At 42.4% G+C, this 25,229-nt stretch overlaps 2 protein-coding genes across 3 annotated transcripts; one reads left to right on the forward strand and one right to left on the reverse strand.

The window, feature by feature from the left end:
• Nucleotides 1-203: 203 nt before the first annotated feature.
• Nucleotides 204-11,523, reverse strand: LOC135551710 (serine/arginine-rich splicing factor 4-like). Its single transcript, XM_064982896.1, has 6 exons — nucleotides 11,283-11,523; nucleotides 5,381-5,580; nucleotides 3,217-3,329; nucleotides 2,188-2,399; nucleotides 1,604-1,675; nucleotides 204-1,173 (listed from the first exon to the last, which is right to left on the reverse strand). Exons 1-6 carry the CDS (start codon nucleotides 11,387-11,389, stop codon nucleotides 681-683), a joined length of 1,197 nt encoding a protein of 398 aa, XP_064838968.1. The 5' UTR covers nucleotides 11,390-11,523; the 3' UTR covers nucleotides 204-680.
• xkr8.3 (XK related 8, tandem duplicate 3) lies at nucleotides 10,601-22,874 on the forward strand. 2 transcript variants are annotated; one of them, XM_064982895.1, is made up of 3 exons: nucleotides 10,601-10,856; nucleotides 16,140-16,327; nucleotides 20,498-22,874. In XM_064982895.1, exons 2-3 carry the CDS (start codon nucleotides 16,231-16,233, stop codon nucleotides 21,244-21,246), a joined length of 846 nt encoding a protein of 281 aa, XP_064838967.1. In that variant the 5' UTR covers nucleotides 10,601-10,856; nucleotides 16,140-16,230; the 3' UTR covers nucleotides 21,247-22,874. The 2 variants fall into 2 exon arrangements, with proteins under 2 accessions (XP_064838967.1, XP_064838966.1); XM_064982894.1 differs by lacking the exon at nucleotides 10,601-10,856 and adding an exon at nucleotides 14,443-15,082.
• Nucleotides 22,875-25,229: the final 2,355 nt, after the last annotated feature.

Below are 25,229 nucleotides of genomic sequence, written 5' to 3' on the forward strand. Positions count from 1 at the left end.
CAAGACATTCTTGTTGCCCCTATAGTGGTGTAGAATTTCTCAGGTCCACGGTGTCATGTGCTGAGTGGAGGAACACATACTCCGCCCTGGAGCAGAGGTTGGTTCCAACAGTACTAATCTCAGTACCCAGAACTGCACCAATTTGATCAGTATGACATGTTCATGCAACCCAACTTATTTTAGAAAACCAAAAGACGACTTCATTTGAGATCAGGATTTTTATTTTATTTTTTAAAAGTGGTAAAAAGGATTTTTTTTCCCACAAAATGAGAAGATACAACCGAACAAAACAACCCCCATCCTTGCACAACATTGACAGCTCGGTATGCTTAAGTATGTCATTAAGGTTAACACACTTACTACAGCACTTGGAACTTCATTTCAACTTACAAAAAAATCTATCCAAGCAAATACCCTCCAACTTAGCACATTTTCATAATTTTTTTTTTTTAACAAACACCTCAATTAAGAGACAACACTACTGGGAAAAAGATGCAGAATGACCGACAAGCACTGTATATTTAAAATAACTGGGGAAGACACCTTGAGTGCCTGGGTTTTTCATACAACCATTTATCAAAAATAAAATAAAAATGACCAAAAAAGAAAGTGGGGGGGTTGCAGGGGACGAGAAGAAACGGAGGGGAAAAACGATGGATGGGAGCTGTTGGTATCCCAGCTCAGGACTGTGATCGAGAACGGGAGCGAGAACGAGAAGCGGAGCGAGATTTGGAGCGGGACTCTGAGCGGGAGACGGAGGGGGAACGGGAGCGGGCTTTGGCCGGGGAGGGAGATGGAGATTTGGACTTTGACTTGGATTTAGGTTTGGATTCAGTGGGCGTATGGGAGCGAGAGCGGGGAGCCCCCTTCTCGGCTGCAGCTGCCTCGTTGTCGCTCTTGGCCGGCTCACGGCTCTTGGAGCCTGACTTCCTGGAGCGATCCTTGGCCGCTGATCTAGAGCGAGAGCGGGAACGAGACCTGGACTCATCCTTCCTGCTCTTCTTCCCTTCTTTCTTGCTGCTCTTTTTGCTCTTACTGCAGCTCTTACTGCGACTCCTACTGCGGCCCACATCCTTGGCCTTGTGTGCACCGTTGGTGCGCTCCTCCTCTCTGCGGCCCTTGGTCTTGTCCTTCTTGCTGTGGGAGCGACTACGTGAGCGGGAGGCAGCACCCCTGGGGAACAGGAAGGAGCAGACAGACAACCAGTCAACTAAAACGTAATTGAACTACGGCCATGTAAAAATGGCCAACACCCCTAGCAATAGCTGGTTATGACATCTGCTAGAACATCTGGGTAGCAAGAAAAAAAAGGAGGGGGGGAGGGAGTCGACATTGGAGCCAAGAGCTCTGGGTAAGTGGACATTTACTACACAGTGACTTGAGATACGGGTGATGTCCCTCAGAAAACGACTAAGTACAGTCGCAGTAGCTAAAGGGCAAAAGTAGCGAGTAATAAACGGCACCCCATTCCCTATAGAGTGCACTAATTTTAAACCTAAGCCCCAGTTAAAAGTAGTGCACTGCATAGGGAATACGGTTCTACTTGGGACACATTAGAGAGGTCAGGGGTCATCCATGTGTTAGACGTGGCCCTGGGACTCACCTGGAGCGTGAGCGACTGCTGCTCTCACTGCGGCTGCGGCTCTTAAGGGACCTGCGGCTCCTGGAGCGAGACCTGGAGACAGAGGGAGGGGAACAGAAGGTAAAAAGCCAAGCCATGTGCATGAAAGATGCTTGAGGGGTTAGGGTGAAGTGCAGTCAAATGGAAGTGTGAACCTTAAAATTTGCGACCTGGTGGGAAAAGCAGTGCATTGAGGGGGAGGGAGCACAACTGAAGGAACTAGGGTCCTTTGATTTAATGCATGCATTTTGCTCAGTCGCTGATTGAAGATGGTCCATTGAATAACTACTCGTTATGATTTGCAGATCGTTCTCATATACAGTGGAAATCCCATCCTCTTCTAGAAGGCCTACTCCGTGTTGGACACAACCAATTAGGCTGTGTTTACACAGGCAGCCAATTCTGATATTTTGGGTAACAGATCCGATTGGTCAAACGACTAATTAGTGGCAAAAAAAAAACAACAGAATTGTGAATTCAGCCTTAGCTTTAGTCACTGATCAGACTGATCACCTTGCATCAAAAATAACTATGAGACTTGTAAACAATTATACTCATTTAGCTACCTGGAACGGCTGCGAGAGTAAGAGCGCTTGCTGCGCTTGGCCCCGGGGCGGTCCTCAATCAGTCGGATCTTCCTGCCGTTCACCTCTGTGCCGTCCAGCTTCTCCAGGGCTCTCTTCATGTCAGAGTACAGCCTGAACTCTATAACTCCCTCGTTCCTGCGCCCCTTATTGGTGTCAGCATACGTCACCTCACCCGCCTGCCTCATGTAGTCCTGGTGAAGGAAGGGAAAGGGTTGGGATTTGGCCACACAGATATTCATGAATTAATAAATATAGGTCATTTTATATGGTATACATTATATACACACATGTTTCATGTTATATATGTATTTTGTGAACGGCTACAAATTTCTGATTTATGCGGCGCCATCTAAAAGTTATTTCAAGCATGACAATTATGGGCATTTTATTCAATGACGAAGGTGCACAAAGATGGCGGATTTCAGCTATGACGTCATGGTTTAAGCACTACCCACAGAGTTAAAAAAAAACAAAAAAACAAGTCTCACGACATGGTAAAACGTCTACAATCTACTGTCGTTTCATGTTTTCCAAATTGCCGCCATCTTGGGATCATGTATACCGTGACAATGAACATACAAAAACAAGCGTCACGGAGAACAGCACGATAAGGAGAACACAGTAAACTAGGCATGTGTGGTAAGTGCATGGGGACCTCCATCTTTATACACCTCCGCTATTATAAAACCTTTGGGTCTTATGACTAAATGTACATGTAATAAGGCTCCGAAACATGACCATAGGATGCAGAAATCATAACGAAGAAGAGAGTTATTTTTTTATTTAACCTTTAATTTAACCAGGCAAGTCAGTTAAGAACAAATTCTTATTTTCAATGACGGCCTAGGAACAGTGGGTTAACTGTCTTGTTCAGGGGCAGAATGACAGATTTGTACCTTGTCATCTCGGGTGTTTGAACTTGCAACCTTCCGGTTACTAGTCCAACGCTCTAACCACTAGGCTACCCTGCCGCCCCAAACATTGCCGAATAACCCATCACCACCATACCTTCAGGTCCTGCCAGCTGCAGCGACTGGACAGGTTCTCAACGATCAGCCGATAGTCTGTCCTTGCCGGTGGGCCATATCTGTCTCTGCCACCACGCCCATACCCGCCCCCGCCTTCAAGAGTAACAAGGATAGAGCAACAGCAATTAGGGCAAGGGGGCACACCGAGACGACAGCCTCAACACTAATCTCCAAGCTACATTATGTAAACAATGGCCACATAAACAATCTGGGAGAAATTTAAATAGATTACAGATGGGGGAAAGTAATGAGAAAAACAAGCTAACCAAAAAGAAAGAAATCAAATCCTGTGTGTAGGCTACATTAATTAACCTAGAAACCTGCACATTGCCATCAGGAACACTGACATAACCTATTCCTCATCTAAACTTAAGTCACGCTTGGGTAGAACTGAATACAAAACTCTACATAAAAACTTTTAAAAAGATGAAAAGCTACAATAAAATATATATATTTTTAAAACACTACATAAAACCTGACTGAAAACAGTACTTACGGTGACACTAATGTTTAAGTTAACTAGCACATCTAAATATATATAGACATTTCACATTTGTTTCAGGCACCTATAAGAGCTCCACCCACATCTGTTCCTAACCCAATGGCATCCTCACCACCCGGCCTGGGACTAATGGGACAAGCGGTCTTCATTCACAATGGCTCCCTTTTTTGGTCTGCCCAGGGGCCCAGAATGGTCAAACCACACTCTTGGTTGGAAAGAGGACACCGTGGCCAGGCCAGCAATAGGGGCAGGCAGTCAGCAAAGGACTCTTTCAATTAAAACATTGGAGGTTCTTTGTTAAATCTTTACCTTTTATTATTCAACATTCATTTTAATTAAAACAAAATAAAAAGAATCCTGAATAAAACAAGCAGATTACACGATCCTCAAATTACTCAAAACAAATTAGCTAGTTAATTTATTCTAGTAAAAAAAAAAAAAAAAAAATCACAGAATTTATCAGCAAATGTTCTAAAATGGTAGTGAATCTCAAGCTAGATTCCCCCTGACAGTTTGAATGAATACGAGTGCATTTGTTTCTCCCGTGATAGTTTCAAAATCAAGCACACTGTCTCCCAAGATAACGACATGTCATTTGGTGGTTGTGGTTCATGTAATTTTAATTCCAATCATCAACAAATATACAAATCTGTTCTCTACACCCATTATTCAAACAATTACTGTTAAGTACCATAAAGGGTTTAATTCAGTAGTACGAGCTCGTCCGTGATGTGACTATGTCTGCAATACAATACTGGTGTTGTCTTAAAAAAAAGAAAAGAGGATGGGCCCTCCCGGGTGGCGCAGTGGTTAAGGTGCTGTACTGCAGCACCAGCTGTGCCATCAGAGACTCTGGGTTCGCGCCCAGGCTCTGTCGTAACCGGCCGCGACCGGGAGATCCGTGGGGCGCCGCTCAATTGGCCTAGCGTCACCCGGGTTAGGGAGGGGTTGGCCGGTAGGAATGTCCTTGTCTCATCGCGCTAACCAAGGTTGCCAGGTGCTCTGACACATTGGTGCGGCTGGCTTCCGGGTTGGATGCACGCTGTTTTAAGAAGCAGTGCGGCTTGGTTGGGTTGTGTATCGGAGGACGCATGACTTTCAACCTCCGTCTCTCCCGAGCAGGACACAGGAGTTGTAGCGATGAGACAAGATAGTAGCTACTAAAAACATTTGGATACCACGAAATTGGGGAGAAATAGGATACTTTATGAGTTTGTCAATGCCGCCCTCATGGATACCATTTTTCATGCCCGTGTCCAGCAAGCCAATGCTAACCAGTGCCTGGAAGTTTATGGTATCTGCGAGCATGCGACGTGTAAGCTAATTGAGACTGGGGGTGACCTAATAGGCCGGATTTAGAACAGAACCCTTGGCAGCCACTCGTCCCAGAAACTAGGGGAAACTACAACAAAGTTAAATATGTCCTCTTAAAAAGTCACAGAAAAACAACTTGAGGTGCAACTAATCAAATCATAAAAAAGGGACGGAATCCCAAAATGTAACGGAACACAATTATATGAACTACAACCACCAAGGACAAACTTGAGATATGCAGTAGTCTCCTATCCTACATGCACTGCCATGTTGGCCTCCTCAATCACATTTCAAATCATGTTAAAACACCACTGCATTGTAAACTTACTTCTTCCACCACCACCTCCTCCTCCTCCTCCTCCTCCCCCTCCTCCGCCGCCTCCTCCTCCTCCTGAGCCATAGCTGCCGTCCCGCCGCGGCCCCTTTGTGTGTTCCACAATAACCCTCTCCCCACACAGGTCTTTCCCATTCAGGTCATACACAGCATCATCTGCATCGCGGGGGTCATCAAATTCAACAAACCCATACCTTTACACAGAGGAGACAAAGCATGTTAGGCCAGAGACATGGTACAGATTTGGGATCCAATTATTTGACTAAATCTACTGCATTTTGTATCGCTCACACACATTGATTTGATAAAAACAGAACATTTTCCCAATTCCAACGTTCCACCTGTAACTAGCGATGGGCGTTGAGAAGACTGGCAAGTTCCAAGTTGAGAATTAAGCAGGGGTGAAGTGTATTTTTTTAATTTTAAGTAGATTATATTTCTTCCCAGTACGGGAACTCTTTGTGAAATTAAATCATAGAATCCCATATAGAATCCCTATTAATTTTAACTTTTAAAAATGCATTACCTTTTATTAAGGTGGCATAAACTAGAGCTGACCCAGGCTGTTGGTTGACCGAGATTTCTTTAGTCGAGCAGACAAATTCTCTCTCTTCTCTTTTTCAAACTCTCATGGTGTACAAGACACCAGTCTGATTCACACGGAGTGGACTGATCCATTGTGGAAACCGTGGGGGTGGCACAGTCCATCAGTCTAAGACATGTGCTACTGAAATTGTACATGGTTATATTAGATAAGAACAAATGGTGCAACACTAATAAAAATAATTTCTATCAAATGCACTTTCTCCCTCGATGAATAGTGGTCTCTGTCCACGGTTCTGAAACACTTCAGTGCGCCTGTTGAATTAGCGCCTTTTCCTAGACCATATTCCTATGTGCATAATAGCAAAGTTAACTAAGATATTGGTGTTGAGAACAATACAGTGGAGGTAGCAGCAGAATGAGATGAGAAAACAGCCCTTGCCTTATTGTCTAAGAAAAGTGAGAAGAGGGGAAACCAACTTAAGTGTATAAATCAATAGCCTAACTGTTAAAATGTGCCTGGCTTTATAAATCACAATACCTACAGAAAAAGAAAGAGATCCTGCTTATGTGTGTTTGTTTAAAAGCCTACTGATTCCATGAGCACGAAGCCTCACGCAACGACACGGAAAGTAAACAATATTCACAAATTCAGCTGTGTTTACATTTTTTTTTGCGTTTTGCTGTTGCAAATAAAGGCGTTAGACTTCTTTGTGTTGGAACAGCCTCTGCGGTATTATTGATTTAGTGTTCTTTGACGCGGTTCCAAATTGCCTGGAAAAATTCCAGAATAATGCTACATTTTCTTGATCTCCTTCTTGCCATTATTATGATCATATGTAACATGGGAAACTAAAACGATTTGGCATGGGTCCTGAGATCCTCAAACAAGGTTCTACAGCTGCAACATCGAGAGCATGGTTGCATCACTGCCTGGTACGGCAACTGCTCGGCCTCTGACCGCAAGGCACTAGAGGGTAGTGCGTACGGCCCGGTACCTCACTGGGGCAAAGCTGCCTGCCATCCAGGACCTCTACACCAGGCGGTGTCAGAGGAAAGCTCCCCCAAAAAATTGTCAAAGACCCCAGCAGCCCCAGTCATAGACTGTTCTCTCTACTACCGCATGGCAAGCGGTACCAGCGAGCCTTGAATAATTCGCTTATACAATAAATAAAAATGGTTCCATTTCAGAAATTGCATTCACGAATGAATGTTACTGTTAAGGTCTTTGCTGTAATAAATGCTTCAGAAAAATAAATAAAAAAGTGTTACAGACTCTGGTACATTTATACTTTAGCGTTGTTTATACAGCACCTGTTTGGCACAATATGTACGCAGAGCTGGCTCCTTACCTTTTTCCCTTTACCCCCTGAGCAACCAGTAAACATACCCGTTTCTCGAGTTTCTAACGTCCTCTGCATCCATTTTGCAGTCACGTGTGTTACGGTGTTCAAAGTTTGTTTAAGACTGCTGCGAATAAGCTCATATGAGCTTATTCGCAGCAGTTATGCCAATTTATCAAAACCGTCATTGTTTTCTTGCGAAAACCTTGATCAACACCGGTCATACTCAGACATTTCTCTTAAAACACAGGAATGTCGACTGACACAGGGATAGTATTGGAGTTATACACACACACACACACACACACACACACACACACACATACGCATACACACACACATGTTCAAACTTTGCTTTTGTCAAATAATCCATTTGTAGCAATTACAGCCTTGCAGACCTTTGGCATTCTAGTTGTCAATTTGTTGAGGTAAATCAAGAGATTTCACTCCATGCTTCCTGAAGCACCTCCCACAAGTTGGATTGGCTTGATGGGCACTTTTTACGTACCATACGGTCAAGCTGCTCCCACAACAGCTCAATAGGATTGAGATCCGGTGACTGTACTAGCCACACCATTATAGACAATACCAGCTGACAGCTTCTTCCCTAAATAGTTCTTGCATAGTTTGGAGCTTTGCTTTGGGTCATTGTCCTGTTGTAGGAAGATATTGGCTCCAATGAAGTGCCGTCCAGAGGTTATGGCACGGCATTGCAAAATGGAGTGAGCCTTCCTTGTTCAAGATCCCTTTTAGCACCCCCAGACCATCACCATGCCTCCACCATGTTTGACAGATGGTGTCAAGCACTCTTTCAGCATCTTTTCTGCCTCATACGAATATTCTTCTTTGTGATCCGAACACATCAAACTTAGATTTGTCTGTCCATAACACTTTTTTCCAATCTTCCTCTGTCCAGTGTCTGTTCTTTTAAGCACATCTTAATATCTCTTTGGCCAGTCTGAGATATTTTTTTTTCTTTGCAACTCTGCCTAGAAGGCCAGCATCCCGGAATCACCTCTTCACTGTTGACGTAGAGACTGGTGTTTTGCGGGTACTATTTAATAAAGCTGCCAGTTGAGGACTTGTGAGGCGTCTGTTTCTCAAACTAGACACTAACGAACTTGTCCTCTTGCTCAGTTGTGCACCAGGGCCTCCCAATCCTTTTTTTCTATTCTGGTTAGAGCCAGTTTGCGCTGTTTGGTGAAGGGAGTAGTACACAGCGTTTTACGAGATCTTCAGTTTCTTGGCAATTTCTCGCCTGGAATAGCCTTCATTTCTCAGAACAAGAATAGATGGACAAGTTTCAGAAGAAAGTTATTTGTATCTGGTCATTTTGAACCTGTAATCGAACCCACAAATGCTGATGCTCCAGATACTCAACTAGTCTAAAGGCAGACAGTTTTATTGCTTCTTTAAATCAGAACGGTTTTCAGCTGTGCTAACATAATTGCAAAAGGGTTTTCTAATGATCAATTAGCCTTCAAAATTATAAAATTAGATTAGCTAACACAAAGTGCCATTGGAAAACAGGAGTGACAGTTGCTGATAAATGTCGATATTCCATTAAAAACAACCATTTCGAGCTACAATAGTAATTTAAAACATTAACAATGTCTACACTGCATTTCTGATCAATTTGATGTTATTTTAATGGGGGATTATTTTCTCTTAAAAAAAAAAAAAATGTTTTTCTTTCAAAAACCAGGAAATTTCGAAGTGACCCCAAACTTTTGAATAGTAGTGTAGATAACCACTGTAGTCTAGTAATACTAGTACCGTGCGAATAGGTCTCAACTCTTGCTCGCTTCACGTGACACGTTTGCAATGCAATGTCACGTGAAGAGAGCAAGGGTTAAAAGGAATAGGGAATGTTTTTCCTAAACAAAGGAGGGATTTCGGAAACATAACTTTTCAGTCGGATAAGGCTATAATTATGTTGCAGCTTCAGCAACACGGACAGCGAGATACACACAGATTTTCCATCCAATTGCAGCACCACTCCAGCCGACGCTTGGCATTGCGTATGGTTATTTTAGGATTGTGTGCAGCTGGAAACCCATTTCATGAAGCTCTAGACGAACAGTTATTGTGCTGACATTGCTTCCAGATGCAGTTTGGAACTCGGTAGTGAGTGTTGCAACCGAGGAGACGATTTTTACACCCTTCAGCAATCCCGTTCTGTGAGCTTGTGTGGCCTACCACTTTGCGGGTGAGCCATTGTTGCTCCTAGACATTTCCACTTGACAATAACAGCAGTTGACCGACCGGTGCAGCTCAACAGGGCAGAAATTTGACGAACTGACTTGTTGGAAAGGCGGCATCCTATGACGGTGCCATGTTGAAAGTCACTGAGATCTCCAGTAAGGCTATTCTACTGGCAATGTTATGTTATGGAGATTGCACGGCAAAAAAAAAAAAAAAAAACATTTCACCTGTCAGCAACATGTGTGGCTGAAAAAATTAAAAATCTACAAATTTGATGTGTCCACAAACACTATGCATACAAAAGTATCTGCTGTGGAAAATTATTACTGTTATCGCCGAACCACACCGTATTTTGGAGGGTATTTCCACATGTTTAAGTCCATTTGTACATTTTCCATGCAACTGACATGTGGCAATGACGTTTTAATTATTGTGATAAGCTAACATTTTACCAGTAGGTCATATCCCCACTTTTTATTTTGCCAGTATGGCTTACTTTCTCCTCTGTAGTAATCAGCATGAAACGGTTAGTTGAAAAATTGCTGCCGTTGCTAAGGTGTACCGGCTGTATGGAAGCATGAACTTATCACCATCACAATATATGGCTATGCTGCTGCTATAGTTGTGATACTTTGCGGTCCTGCCTATGTGTACTAGGGGTGGGAACCCAGCTACTGAGATTTACCACCCAAAACCACTCCCCCTTTCCATGGATAAATAACGGTGAAATAATATAACTAGACAGTTGAGAACAAATTCTTATTTACAATGACGGCCTACCCCGGACGACACTGGGCCAATTGTGCACCGCCCTATGGGACTCCCAATCACAGCCAGATGTGATACATTTCATTTAACAGTTGAAAGTGAGGAAGGAAGCAACCATAGAGAAAGAGGTAGGCTAATAACATTTGGGGAAATATTTTGAAAGGTATATAAGCGGCAGCCTACTAATGATACCAGTAGGCCCTATTATATTTAACTAGGCATGTCAGTTAACAAATTCTTATTTACAATGACGACCTACCCCGGCCAAACACAAACGATGCTGGGCCAATTGTGAGCATCCCTATGAGACTCCCAATCACGGCCGGATGTGATTCAGCCTGGATTCGTACCAGGGACTGCAGTGCCTTAGACCGCTGCGCCACTCGGGGGCCTGAGTCTGCAATCAATGCAGGGTGCTAACCAAATTCCATCTGCAAACATGGTGCAGTTTTGAGTAGTTAACGTTAGACTGACTAGCCATGTCGAAATAGTGAGCATTTTGTTTTTATAAACCCATGTAATATTAGTAACTGGCTTTGCAAATGGGGTCTCATCTGTACAGCAAACTAAGTTACAGAAGAGAGAAAGTGTACACGTTGCCAGCTATGGGGGTAAGTTAACTAGCGTAACGTCGTTAGCAGATAGCTAGCATGCCAAACGTATTTCAAGGTGCCTGCTAACGTTACCTAATAAAGATGTTGGCTATAAAACATGTAACTACCTTTTATTATTTTTTAAATAGGAAGCGTCTAGTACTCAAAACAATTAGACGCTAACGTTAGCTAGGTGCTAACGACAGCTAACGTTAGCTAAAACTCGTTAACCGAAATTGGTTAACAAACTTTGGTTGTCTAGCAAATATCTTATAAATTACATCCCATACAAATAAATAATACGTCAATCGGGTTGCCAAACTCAAACAATGTACGAGAATTGTCAATAAACGGCGCTCCAACAGGCCTGGCAACTAGGCCACGAACTCAACGCGGTTAGCTAGCACAGAACAACGACACGGAGAGCGGCGTTCATTTTGTTACCCGTTTTTCAGGTCAACTTCAAGTATCTTCCCATAGCCTTTGAAGAACTTCTCGACGTCCTTTTCCCTTGCTCGATAGCTCAATCTTCCGATGTAAACTCTCGACATTTCCCCTGTGCTGATTTTGTGTAACAGTCACAGGAACAAAGACACAGTTGCGCGGTAGTGGGAAAAGGCACATATATTATACACGCTATTCTGCACACTGTAGGATCAAGCGCAGAAGTGGGCGTACCATCAATAGTTGGTCCACGGATCTTTATACTGTTGTTCAAATGTAGCAAGTTTGCAATTCCAATTGGTTATGTCTTGTGTGTGCCCTGTTAGTTCATTCACTTTCCAATGTTCAGTCCATATATAACAACATTCCATATTTATTTATTTATTTTTAGGCCAGATTGATTGCCATTGGATCTTTTTTATGTCAATGGTGTCAACATGAATCCCAGTTTAATTCCAGAATGACCTTAACATGTAAATGCGATAACTGTGTGAATAAACAAGGTGAAGTTGACTTGTCTACCAAGTAGTGTCAATGATTTCTATATAATTGAGTAGTATGGATGATTATACAGTGGCTTGCGCAAGTATTCACCCTCTTGGCATTTTTCCTATTTTGTTGCCTTACAACCTGGAATTAAAATAAATAAAAAAAAATTGGGGGGGTTGTATCATTTCATTTACAAAATATGCCTACCACTTTGAAGATGCTAAATATTTTTTGTGAAACAAACAAGAAATAAGACAACAACAAAATTCAAACTTGAGGGTGAAAAACTATTCACCCCCCCCCCCCCCAAAAAAAGTCAATACTTTGTAGAACCACCTTTTGCAGCAATTACAGCTGTAAGTCTCTTCTTGGGGTATGCCTCTATAAGCTTGGCACATCTAGTCACTGGAATTTTTGCCCATTCTTCAAGGCAAAATTGCTCCAGCTCCTTCAAGTTGGTTGGGTTCCGCTGGTGAACAGCAATCTTTAAATCACCCCACATATTCTCAATTGGATTGAGTTCTGGGTTTTGACTAGGCTTGTAGAAAAGGCCCATGGAGTTGGTGGAATAATCCTTTAATTCATTGCCACTTACTCTGATGGGCCAGGGGTGCTTTAATTAGGTCAGGTGGAAATGTCCGACAGATTGCCTGAAATTGCCTGATCTCGCTGATTTCTCTTCCTTAACTCCATCTGATCCAGAAGTTCTGTGTGTCCATGAATCCACGTAAATCCACCGACTCTGTTACCTTTCATCTGAACTGTGGTGATCAGGGGAGTGGGCCATCAGTTATTGCTTATAGTTATTACCGCGGAGCGCGGCTTGGAGCGCACGCTTCAAAAATATTGTGTAATGTGAATTGTCAATGATTACGGATCCTCATAGGCCAATTATGCAATCGATATGGTTCATATGTATTGAAATTAATTATATGTACACATGAAGACAATGAAAGGGTGAAATGAGAAACGTCATTGTTTGCTAACTGATCGACTTTGATACCAAACTAATGGGGATTATAGATTGAATAACCATTCACTGTTTGTATTCTTTCATGATTTATGATAAATAGTTACGAGCCTAAATGACTCGCGGATGATTACTATTGACTTCTTAATGAACTGGATTGTTGAATTCCCTAAATTATGTTAATCATGAATGATTGTTATGATATGATCTTTGGGATGAGGAATTTGATCAGATACATGTTATTTGTTTCCTTTGTGATGCAGCACAGACTACTCAGTAAATATACCACTTTATGGTTAAAGGAATTCCTGCCTCAGTCTCATCCATTCCTCTGTCACCTGACACATGACCACCTGTTCACCTTCACTGTCAGTCATCCTACCTGTCCAGCTACCCACACAGATTCTACTAATCTTTCAAGGCCATTCCAAAATTCCAAGACATTTAAATATTTTCCCCTTAAACCACTCAATTGTTGCTTTAGCAGTATGCTTAGGGTCATTGCCCTGCTGGAAGGTGAACCTCTGTCCCAAATATCTGGAAGACTGAATTTCCCTGTATTTAGTGCCATCCATCATTCCTTCAATTTTGACCAGTTTCCCTGTCCCTGCAGATGAAAAACATCCCCACAGCATGATGCTGCCACCCATGCTTCACTGTGGTGTTCTCAGGGTGATGAGAGGTGTTGGGTTTGCACCAGACATAACGTTTTCCTTGATGGCCAAAAAGCACAATTTTAGTCTCATCTGACCAGAGTACCTTCTTCCATATGTTTGGGGAGTCTCCCACATGCCTTTTGGCGAACACCAAACGTGACTGCTTATTTTTTTCTTTAAGCAATGGCTTTTATCTGGCCTCTCCTCCATGAAGCCCAGCTCTGTGGAGTGTAAGGCTTAATGTGGTCCTATGGACAGATACTCCAATCTCTGCTGTGGAGCTTTGCAGCTCCTTCTGGGTTATCTTTGGTCTCTTTGTAGCCTCTCTGAATGCCCTCCTTGTCTGGTCTGTGAGTTTTGGTGGGTGGACCTCTCTTGGCAGGTTTGTTGTGGTGCCATATTCTTTCCATTTTTTTAAAATAATGGATTTAATGGTGCTCTGTGGGATGTTCAAAGTTTCTGATATTTTTTTTATAACCCAACCCTGATCTGTACTTCTCCACAACTTTGTCCCTGATTGGTTAGGAGAGCTCCTTGGTTTTCGTGGTGCCACTTGCTTGGTGGTGTTTTATTTATTTATTTTTATTTCACTTCACCAATTTGGACTATTTTGTGTTTGTCCATTACATGAAATCCAAATAAAAATCAATTTAAATTATACAATCACCATTGTTGTCTAATCGGGTTGCACAGGCACTCCAGATGATTCCTACATGTTGTTGTGGGAGGGGCTTCTATACATTTGGATGCTGATCGTTGTGTGGGACACACGACACTGGCGTCAATTCAAACTGGGCTGCGTTCAGTACGAAGAAACGTACTGCAACATTCAATTCAACGGAAACGGTGCTGTTCAGAACGAACATTTCAAAAACGGGGGATGGCTGAATTGTGGGTTGGGGAACACTGTCAGCATGGCCGCTGCCCTTAAAATACGTCACGCTTTGCTTCAAGCCACACCCACCAACCGGAGCAAACGTACCTCCAAGTCTGTTCAAGAACTTTGAACCTTTTGGGGAAACTTGTCGTTCAGTATAAACCGTTAAGCTACGTAGCAAACGTTCAATCCAACTGAACTCACCTCTTGAGATCAACTTTACAATGGAGATGTGATCGTTAGCTACAATGCCTGTCCTCGCTTCATTGTTGCATTCAAATGTAACTACAAGTTGTGTTCCATGTTTACTTTTCCTAACGGATGCATTGGACAACATGAGGGAGCTGTCATTATTCTTTAGACTTGTAAAATTCGACAGCTCATGATAGCGGATAGCTTTCGCTAAAGATGGTACAACAAATGCATGAAGCAAGACAAGCTAACGGAAAAACTTTATAGAGCGGCGGGACAGGGGGTATTTAGCTATGGATAGCCCAATGTTTTCGAAGTACTCATGGCTCGATTTTCTTTTCTCGGTAGTCGGTGTGTGTACCTTCTTGTTTGACGTGGGATCCGACATTTGGGTCGCTACGGAGTTCTACTCGCGTGGGGATTTCTTCTGGTTCGGGGTGTTGATCGGCCTTATGGTCCTGTCTTCGGTAGTGGTCCAGATGTTTAGCTGGTTCTGGTTCAAATACGACCGCGAACTGGAGGGCTTCGATGAGCAAACTGCCAAGAATGTCCTCTTTGGAGGCTGCGTCAAACTTTCATTCCTGCTACATGTACTTCAGCTCGGATTCTTTTGCAGGTACTGTAGATAGTTTTTTAGTTTGACACTTGATTGGATGCACGTCATTCTCACGTGGACCATCTTTGTTAACTACACCTCGTTTATCACAGTGTACTTGACACAGTCGTCTAAAAATACATAATCTACATTGATTGAGAAATACATAGTAATTTATTTAGTCTATGGCTACAGTGTAGTGCATCATTTTTTCGGGCTCCATGAAACTATGCATTGTATAATCTTTTTATTATTTGGTCATATAATAATTCGGTCATATTATAATAATTATATATATATATATATATAATTTCCTCAAGTGTTTTTAATGTAGCCTATGAAATTGATTTCCTAAAATGTATAATTTCCTTAGTCTCGTTAATACTGAGAGGCTCGCTGAGCAGCTCATGTACAGCTAATACCATTAGACTTATCAAGTTACCCAACTCACAGGTGTGTCAGCGAGAAAAGCCAGTCATTTGGGATGGACATACAATGTAATAAGTGCACAGTAACACACATGATAGTTCATTGGGAATTCAAACTATTTGGGCGAAGTACAGGAATGATCCTACAGCTCACGATGCACATATTTGTATACTTTTCTCATTGTGTGAATACTGAGGCTCACAGAGCAGCTCATGCACCACTAATAACATATGACTTGTGTAGAAACCAATCAAGTTACCACTCCGGTGTGTCAGGTATGTAACCATTCCCAGTAGGCTCTGTCTTGACAACCTCACTCCCCACCTACACAGATGTTAAGTTGTTGTTTTGAATGACATAAATAGGCCTATGTCTGCGTCCTGTTCTCTGACAATGATAGGTGTCTTCTGGATTATTGCCGCTTAGTAACACACAAGATGGCAAGTCAAACCATTTAAGTGGTATAAGGACCCTACAGCTCATGATGGTGCTCTGTTTCGTCAACTTACTCCCCACCTACACAGAAGATAAGTTAGCTAAGTGGAAGACATTTTTTAGAATGATGCCCATGTGTGTATGTTCTATTGTCCCTGACAGGTGTCTCTGTTGGTTATTGCTGCTCATGCTAACAGACAGTGTTTGTTCGCAGACACATCTCAGCCATATGGCAGGGCTTCTGTGTGTGGTGGCGACAGGAGCAGGGCTCGGGGTACGCCGTGTACCTGACTCACGACCTGAGCATGCTGCGCCTCATCGAGACCTTCTGTGAGAGCGCCCCGCAGCTCACCCTCATGACCCACATCATGCTGCACACCAACAAGGCCAGGACGGTACAGTGTGAGTCACCTCTACACACACACACTCTACACACATCAACAAGGCCAGGACGGTACAGTGTGAGTCACCTCTACACACACCAACAAGGCCAGGACAGTACAGTGTGAGTCACCTCTACACACACCAACAAGGCCAGGACAGTACAGTGTGAGTCACCTCTACACACACACACTCTACACACACCAACAAGGCCAGGACGGTACAGTGTGAGTCACCTCTACACACACACTCTACACACACCAACAAGGCCAGGACAGTACAGTGTGAGTCGCTGTCACCACTACACAGTACACACACCTCTACACCTGGGGTTTGTTCCAATTGGCACCCTTTACTTTAATAAAAACAATAAAAACCTTAAAGGGTTCTTCGGCTGTCCCCATAGGAGAAACCTGTGAAGATCCCTTTTTGGTTGGAGGTAGAACCCTTTTGGGTAACATGTAGAACCCTTTCTACAGATGGTTCTACATGGAACCCAAAAGGATTCTCCTATGGGGACAACCAAAGAACCCTTTTTTCTAAGAGTGTATTCCATTATTGTGCACGACATTTGAGCAGGGACCATAGAGCTCTGGTGGACTAAATAGGGAAGAGTGCCATTTGGGATACATCCCTGTTATTCTGGACATCAGACTGCAGTAGAAATCACCACTGATGCTTTAGGTCAGGGGTCCCCAGTTACATTCAGAGGATAGTTGAGGGTCAGAAAATTGTTGTAATTAATTTGTGCACAGCAAATTGACGACAAGAAGCCTAAACAGATAGGGAAATACAATCAGACGGAATGGCATAATCATATACTATGTCTCTATGTGTGGGAATACTTGGAAACATATTTCCTAAATTAAAATATTTTTATATAATAATAATAACTTATTTGCTCAAAATGTTTTTTTGCGGAGCGGATGGCGATTCGGCAAATAAAATCACCCGTGAGCCGAATTAGGCCCGCAGGTCACCTTTTGGCGAACACTGCTGTAGGCTATTGAGAATGGAGGTCGACCGGTTAATCGGAATGGCCGATTAATTAAGGCTGATTTCAAGTTTTCATAACAATCGGAAATCGGTATTTTTGGACACCGATTTGGCAGATTTTAAAAATGTATTTACACCTTTTATTTAATCTTTATTTAACTTGGCAAGTCGGTTAAGAACACATTCTTATTTTCAATGACTGCCTAGGAACGGTGGGTTAACTGGCCTAGGAACGGTGGGTTAACTGGCCTAGGAACGGTGGGTTAACTGGCCTAGGAACGGTGGGTTAACTGGCCTAGGAACGGTGGGTTAACTGGCCTAGGAACGGTGGGTTAACTGGTCTAGGAACAGTGGGTTAACTGGCCTAGGAACAGTGGGTTAACTGGCCTAGGAACAGTGGGTTAACTGGCCTAGGAACGGTGGTTTAACTGCCTCATTCAGGGGCAGAACGACAGATTTGTACCTTGTCAGCTCGGGGGATTCAATCTTGCAACCTTACCGTTAACTAGTCCAACGCTCTAACCGCCTGATTACATTGCACTCCACGAGGAGCCTGCCTGTTACGCGAATGCAGTAAGCCAAGATAAGTTGCTAGCTAGCATTAAACTTATCTTATAAAAAAACAATCAATCATAATCACTAGTTGTAACTACACATGGTTGATGATATTACTAGTTTATCTAGCGTGTCCTGTGTTGCATATAATCGATGCGGTGCATATCGTTGCTCCAATGTGTACCTAACCATAAACATCAATGCCTTTCTTAAAATCACTACACAGAAGTATATATTTTTAAACCTGCATATTTAGCTAAAAGAAATCCATGTTAGCAGGCAATATTAACCAGGTGAAATTGTGTCACTTCTCTTGCGTTCATTGCACGCAGAGTCAGTGTATATGCAACAGTTTGGGTCGCCTAATTTGCCAGAATTTTACGTAATTATGACATAACATTGAAGGTTGTGCAATGTAACAGGAATATTTAGACTTATGGATGCCACCCGTTAGATAAAATACGGAACGGTTCCGTATTTCACTGAAAGAAAAAACGTCTTGTTTTCAAGATGATAGTTTCCGGATTCGACCATATTAATGACCAAAGGCTCGTATTTCTGTGTGTTATTATGTTATAACTAAGTCTATGATTTGATAGCTAGTTAGCGGGGTGCGCGCTAATAGCGTTTCAAATATCACTCGCTCTGAGACTTGGAGTAGTTGCTCTGCATGGGTAACGCTGCTTCGATGGTGGCTGTTGTCGTTGTGTTCCTGGTTCGAGCCCAGGTAGGAGCGAGGAGAGGGACGGAAGCTATACTGTCAGACTGGCAATACTGAAGTGCCTATAAGCACATATTGCACTTTTACCTTGTTCTCCAACACTTTGTTTTTGGATTATTTAAACCAAATTGAACATGTTTCATTATTTATTTGAGGTTAAATTGATTTTATTGATGTATTATATTAAGTTAAAATAAGTGTTCATTCAGTATTATTGTAATTGTCTTTTTTTTTTATCGTCCAATTAATCGCTATAGGCCTTTTTTGATCCTCCAATAATTGGTATCGGCGTTGAAAAATCATACTCGGTCGACCTCTAATTGAGTACAATCTGAATCCAAGGGCAACACTTAGGTTTGGGATTCTTTACTATAATGTAGTCCTGCTGTATGTCCTTATACCAGGGGACAGGTTCATTCACACGGTCACTGACAGTGGTCCACATAATACATTTTTCAATTAGTAAGCCTTATTTACTTTGAAGAACTATTAAAATAGTGAGTTAACTGAATGACATAATAGTCATCAAATTAAACAAATATTTTATTAAAGTTTTTTTTATTTTTTATTTTATTTAACCTTTATTTAACTAGGCAAGTCAGTGAAAGAACAAATTTATTTACAATGACGGCCTAGGAACAGTGGAGGTATTTAGAGGAAGGAAAAGTGTATAAATTAATATAAGTTCCTCATACATTCACTGTGTCCCTCAGTAAGTTTAGCAATAGTTTACACATTGACATAGCTACATATTGTAAGGAGCAAGATAAATAAATAAATACAGTATGGGGATGAGGTAGGTAGATAGATGGGCTGTTTACAGATGGGCTATGTACAGGTGCAGTGATGTGAGCTGCTCTGACAGCTGATGCTTAAATCTAGTGAGGTAGATATGTGTCTCCAGCTTCAGAGATTTTTGCAGTTCGTTCCAGTCATTGGCAGCAGAGAACTGGAAGGAAAGACGACCAAAGGAGGAATTCGCTTTGGGGGGTGACCAGTGAGATATACCTGCTGGAGCGTGTGCTACGAGTGGGTGCTGCTATGGTGACCAGTGAGCTGAGATAAGGTGGGACTTTACCTAGCAGAGACTTGTAGATAACCTGTAGCCAGTGGGTTTGGCGACGAGTATGAAGCGAGGGCCAACCAACGAGAGCATACGGGTCGCAATGGTGGGTAGTGTATGGGGCTTTGGTGACAAAACGGATGGCACTGTGATAGACTGCATCCAGTTTGTTGAGTAGAGTGTTGGAGCCAATTTTATAGATGACATCGCCGAAGTCAAGGATCGGTAGGATGGTCAGTTTTATGAGGGTATGTTTGGCAGCATGAATGAAGGATGCTTTGTTGCTATATAGGAAGCCAATTCTAGATTTAATTTTGGATTGGAGATGCTTAATGTGAGTCTGGAAGGAGAGTTTACAGTCTAACCAGACACCTAGGTATGTGTAGTTGTCCACGTATTCTAACTCAGAGCCGTCCAGAGTAGTGATGCTGGATGGGCGAGCAGGTGCGGGCAGTGATCAGTTGAATAGCATGCATTTAGTTTTATTTGCGTTTAAGAGCAGTTGGAGGCCACCGAAGGAGAGTGGTATGGCATTGAAGCTCGTCTGGAGGTTAGTTAACACAGTGTCCAAAGAGGGGCCAGAAGTATACAGACTGGTGTCGTCTGCGTAGAGGTGTATCAGAGAATCACCAATTGTTTTATTCTGTGTTAGTGTTCAACCCACATAATGCATAGTGCATTTAAAAAAAAAAAAATCTAAACCAAAATCGCACAGCCATGATTATTTTTGAATAATCGAATCAGTACAAAAACCGAACTCAAAAAGCATCACCCAGCACTACTCTGTGCTCAACTATCTTTGACCTATAAACTTCCTCTTTGTCATTTCTCTGATAGTTTTAAATCTCTTTTGTAGGTGTGAGTGTCGTGGCGTCAACTACTTCCATAGCCTGGATGGTGGTAGATTATCACCGCTCCCTGCGTTCCTTCCTCCCAGACAAGGCCAAGCAGGGCTGGGGCTCCGCCTTGGTCTACTTCCTGTGGAACCTGCTCCTGATTGGTCCACGCGTGGCAGCAGTCGCCCTCTTCGCCACAATTCTGCCCTCCTACCTGGCTGCCCACTTCCTGCTTATCTGGCCAGTGCTGGTGTTCTGGGTGTGGCGGCAGGAGACAGACTTCATGGACAGCGCCGGCGGAGAATGGCTCTACCGGGCCACCGTAGGTCTCATCTGGTACTTCAGCTGGTTCAACGTGGCGGAGGGAGGGACCAGAAGGAGGAGCATCATCTATCACTCCTTCATGGCTACAGATGGAGGGATTCTGCTTGTCTCATGGTGGTTCTACAGAGACCCGGTCCTGACACAGTCCTACGCCCCCATCCTGCTGGCCACTCTGCCCCTCACCTACCTGATGGGAGTCCTGTCTAAAACACTCTACTACTACTGTTTCCACCCCACGCTGTGGATGCCCCCCGTCAGGGAGGCAGGGTTAGAAGAGGAGCTGCCTGATGGTCAGGAGATGGTGTTCAGATCCATCGCCCCACAAACTGGTACTCCCCGGTTCCGTAACAAGAGGATGGCAAGCCATGCCACTCACTTCTACTCCGAGGAGGAAGCCAGGAAGCCCAGTAAGATAAACGGGCGCGAGGCCAACACTGTTGTCTGACTGGATGTGCTTGAACGAGACTCTTATTTACATGCAATGATGGAGTGATGGAATGTCTGGTGTCTCTTTCTACACCATCCTGTTTTTCCATGCTGTATTTTTGTATAAATAAGGTGCTGCACAACTTATTGTAAATCAGACTTTATGTTTTAATTAGCATATTCTGTGAAACAGTGATAAGGTCACTGAAGTTTTGTCCCAAATGGCACCATATTCCCTATATAGTGCACTACTTGTGGCCAGGGCCCATAGGGATATGGTCAAAAGTAGTGCACGATGTAGAGACTAGGGTGCCATTTGGGATACAAGTCTGAGCAGGTTCCATTGATCAATATTGGAGTTGTCATGAAACAGCTATTGGGTTATTCAACGAAATGAGTCCTTTTTGGGTTCTTAGTGTAACTTAGTGGGAGAAAAACAACGTTTCATTTCACCTAATTGTAACATTCTGTCACAAAGAGCACGTGTTCAACTTAATAAAAAAACATATTTTCCCATCTCAAGAGGTTAAATAAAAAATGTAAAAACGATTAAGTGGCAAATAAAGTAACAGCGTTGACAACTGTATATTAAATCAGTGATAGTTCCCCTTGTTACCGGGGGAATGGAAGCTTGTGTGCAACAGGGAGAGGCAATTGAATGCAAGCTTCACAAAACAATAGAAATTGTAAAACATTTCTAGCCTGTCTATCCATGGGTAACAGGGTTGATGTCTTATCCTCGAACCGCTCAGTTTTCCACCACAACACACCAAAACAAGTCGATTCAGCTCACCTGCTCTTACACTATTAATGTTAAATGTAAAAAAATAAAAAATAAAAAAAGTTTTCATCATATTAAAACGAGAGTTCAGATCAAATAACAGTATTGACCTTAAAATGAGGGAAAGAAAAGTAAAACATCTTCCTAGATGTCAAAGAGGGAATGTCAAAATGCTTTTGTACTTTCGCAAGTCTTCATTTATAATTAAAGCTCAGAGTTGATAGAATTTTCTATTTGGTCAATATTAAAGGTATACTTTGGGATTTTGGCAATGAGGCTCTTTATCTACTTCCCCACACTTAGATGTGGATACCATTTTTTTATGTCTCCATGTCCAGTATGAAGGAAGTTAGATGTAGTGTCGCCAGCCAATGCTAACTAGCGTTTGTGCAATGAATGGAAGTCTATGGGTATCTTAGTTAGCATTTGCACTAGAGCTAGTTAGCAACTTTTAAACTGCACACAGAGACATAAAAATGGTATCCCAAGAGTTCATCCGACTCTGGGGAAGGAGATAAAGGGCCTCATTGCCAAAATCTTGAAGTATCCCGTTAAAGGACACTTAATTTAATATAACAGGCTTGTAAAATTCAATATTGGTGCACAGTTTCTACTTAAAATCTCAAAATACCTAATTGCGTGTGAAACAACCCTGCTACCGTTCATGATGCCAAAGGTAATTAGAAGAATAAGTAATGGTACATTTTTTTATCCGTTATTATCATTGTGTGAAAAGTTTGTATTTTTATTTGGGAGATTGTTACCCATCTACAGGGTTCTGAAAGTTGACATTTTTGTTTGCTATTTTTGGATGTACAATGAATGTACGATGAACTATCACGTTCCTCGCTTTCCTGTTGTAACTGTTGTGTCTTTGCATCTCTGCCGACAGTGCATCCACTAATGTCTGTGACGGTCACTCGTCCACCAGCTTCATTCGTCTGTTTTCTATACACAGCATCAAATCTATGTAGGCCACACTGTATGTACACATGGATGGAACGTCATTACAGTTTGATTAGAGTCCCAAATGACACCCTATTCCTGCACTACTTTTGACATTATGTTGTGGACAATGTTCTGGATGTTCCGGCTCCCGAGTGGCAAAGCGGGCTAAAGGCACTGCATCTCAGTGCTAGAGGCGTCACTACAGACCCTGGTTCGATTCCAGGCTGTATCACAACCGGCTGTGATTGGGAATCCCATAGGGCGGCACACAATTGGCCCAGTGTCGTCCAGGTTAGGGTTTGGCCCAATGAAGGCCGTCATTGTAAATAAGAATTTGTATTTAACTGACATGCCTAGTTAAATAAAAAAAATGTATAGCCATACCTGTGGCCTTGTGAAGTAATGTTCCTAGAATGTTAAGATTTCTGTGTGAAACATTATTGGATACTGCAGAATGGAACCAAATATTCCATATTTTAACTGTCATCTCATTCGTTCTGCACATGATTGTAATTACACAGTGTGTTGTGGGAACCTATTCCCCCGAAGGTCAACAATTCAGCCTTTCTCTTACCTCATCATTTAAAGGGCATGTAATGCTGGGCTATTAAAATCACAAGACCATCACAAAGTTATGTAGTTTCATGACTTATCTTTTGTGTCGTTTATGTCTGTGGTTTCAATGTTATTTTCTTAGAAGTTCCTCAAGTGCTCTTCCGGGGCTTCACCTATTGACATCATCAATACATGAGTATAATATAATCTCCTATGAGTAATGCTCACACATATCTGTCTTCAAACAGGATGTAAGTTGAAGTGTACTAGATAGTATTGCATTGTTGTACTTTAACTTTTTATACCTGAGGACCCGTAGTGATGTCCATAACGTTATCTACCTGAGGACCCGTAGTGATGTCAGTAACTATCTACCTGAGGACCGTAGTGATGTCAGTAACTATCTACCTGAGGACCCATAGTGATGTCAGTAACTATCTACCTGAGGACCGTAGTGATGTCAGTAACTATCTACCTGAGGACCCATAGTGATGTCAGTAACTATCTACCTGAGGACCCGTAGTGATGTCAGTAACTATCTACCTGAGGACCCGTAGTGATGTCAGTAACGTTATCTACCTGAGGACCCATAGTGATGTCCATAACGTTATCTACCTGAGGACCCGTAGTGATGTCCATAACGTTATCTACCTGAGGACCCGTAGTGATGTCAGTAACTATCTACCTGAGGACCCGTAGTGATGTCAGTAACTATCTACCTGAGGACCCATAGTGATGTCCGTAACGTTATCTACCTGAGGACCCATAGTGATGTCCGTAACGTTATCTACCTGAGGACCCGTAGTGATGTCAGTAACTATCTACCTGAGGACCCGTAGTGATGTCCGTAACGTTATCTACCTGAGGACCCGTAGTGATGTCAGTAACTATCTACCTGAGGACCCGGAGTGATCAAATTGTATTTGTCACACACAGTGAAATGCTTACATTACGAGCCCTTAGCCAACAATGCAGTTTTAAGAAAAATACATATTTTTATTTGTTTAACACCTTTTTGGTCACTTCATGATTCCATATGTGTTATTTCATAGTTTTGATGTCTTCACTATTATTCTACAAAAATAAAGAAAGAAAGAAGAACACTTGAATGAGTAGGTATTCTAAAACGTTTGACCGGTTGTGTGTGTGTGTGTGTGTGTGTGTGTGTGTGTGTGTGTGTGTGTGTGTGTGTGTGTGTAATATATACACAGGGCCGTGAAAAAGTTTTTCCTTCTTTTATAATATTCTCTAGTTTTGCATATTTGTGATTCGTACTGTTATCAGATCTTCAACCAAAACCTTTTACTTGAAAAAGGGAACTTGAATTAACAAATAACACAACAATGACATACTTATTTATTTTATTTCATAAACTAAGTTATGCAACACCCACAATGCCCCTGTGTGAAAAGTAATTGCCCCCTTACACTCAGTAACTGGTTGTGCCACCTTTAGCTGTTTCAACCCAGTGACATTTATGGGTTTTCAAGCATGAACTGCTCTTTTCAAGTCCCGCCACAACATCTCAATTGCGATTAGGTCTGGATTTTGACTAGGCCATTACAAAACTTCAAATGTGTTGCTTTTTAACCATTTTCATGTAGACTTGATTGTGTGTTTTGGATCATTGTCTTGCTGCGTGACCCAGCTGCGTTTCAGCTTCCTCTCCCTGACTGATGACCTGACATTCTCCTGTAGAATTCTCTGATACAGAGTAG

The sequence above is a fragment of the Oncorhynchus masou genome, chromosome 13 (assembly GCF_036934945.1).
Source record: "Oncorhynchus masou masou isolate Uvic2021 chromosome 13, UVic_Omas_1.1, whole genome shotgun sequence".
In the NCBI taxonomy this organism is placed as follows: domain Eukaryota; kingdom Metazoa; phylum Chordata; class Actinopteri; order Salmoniformes; family Salmonidae; genus Oncorhynchus; species Oncorhynchus masou.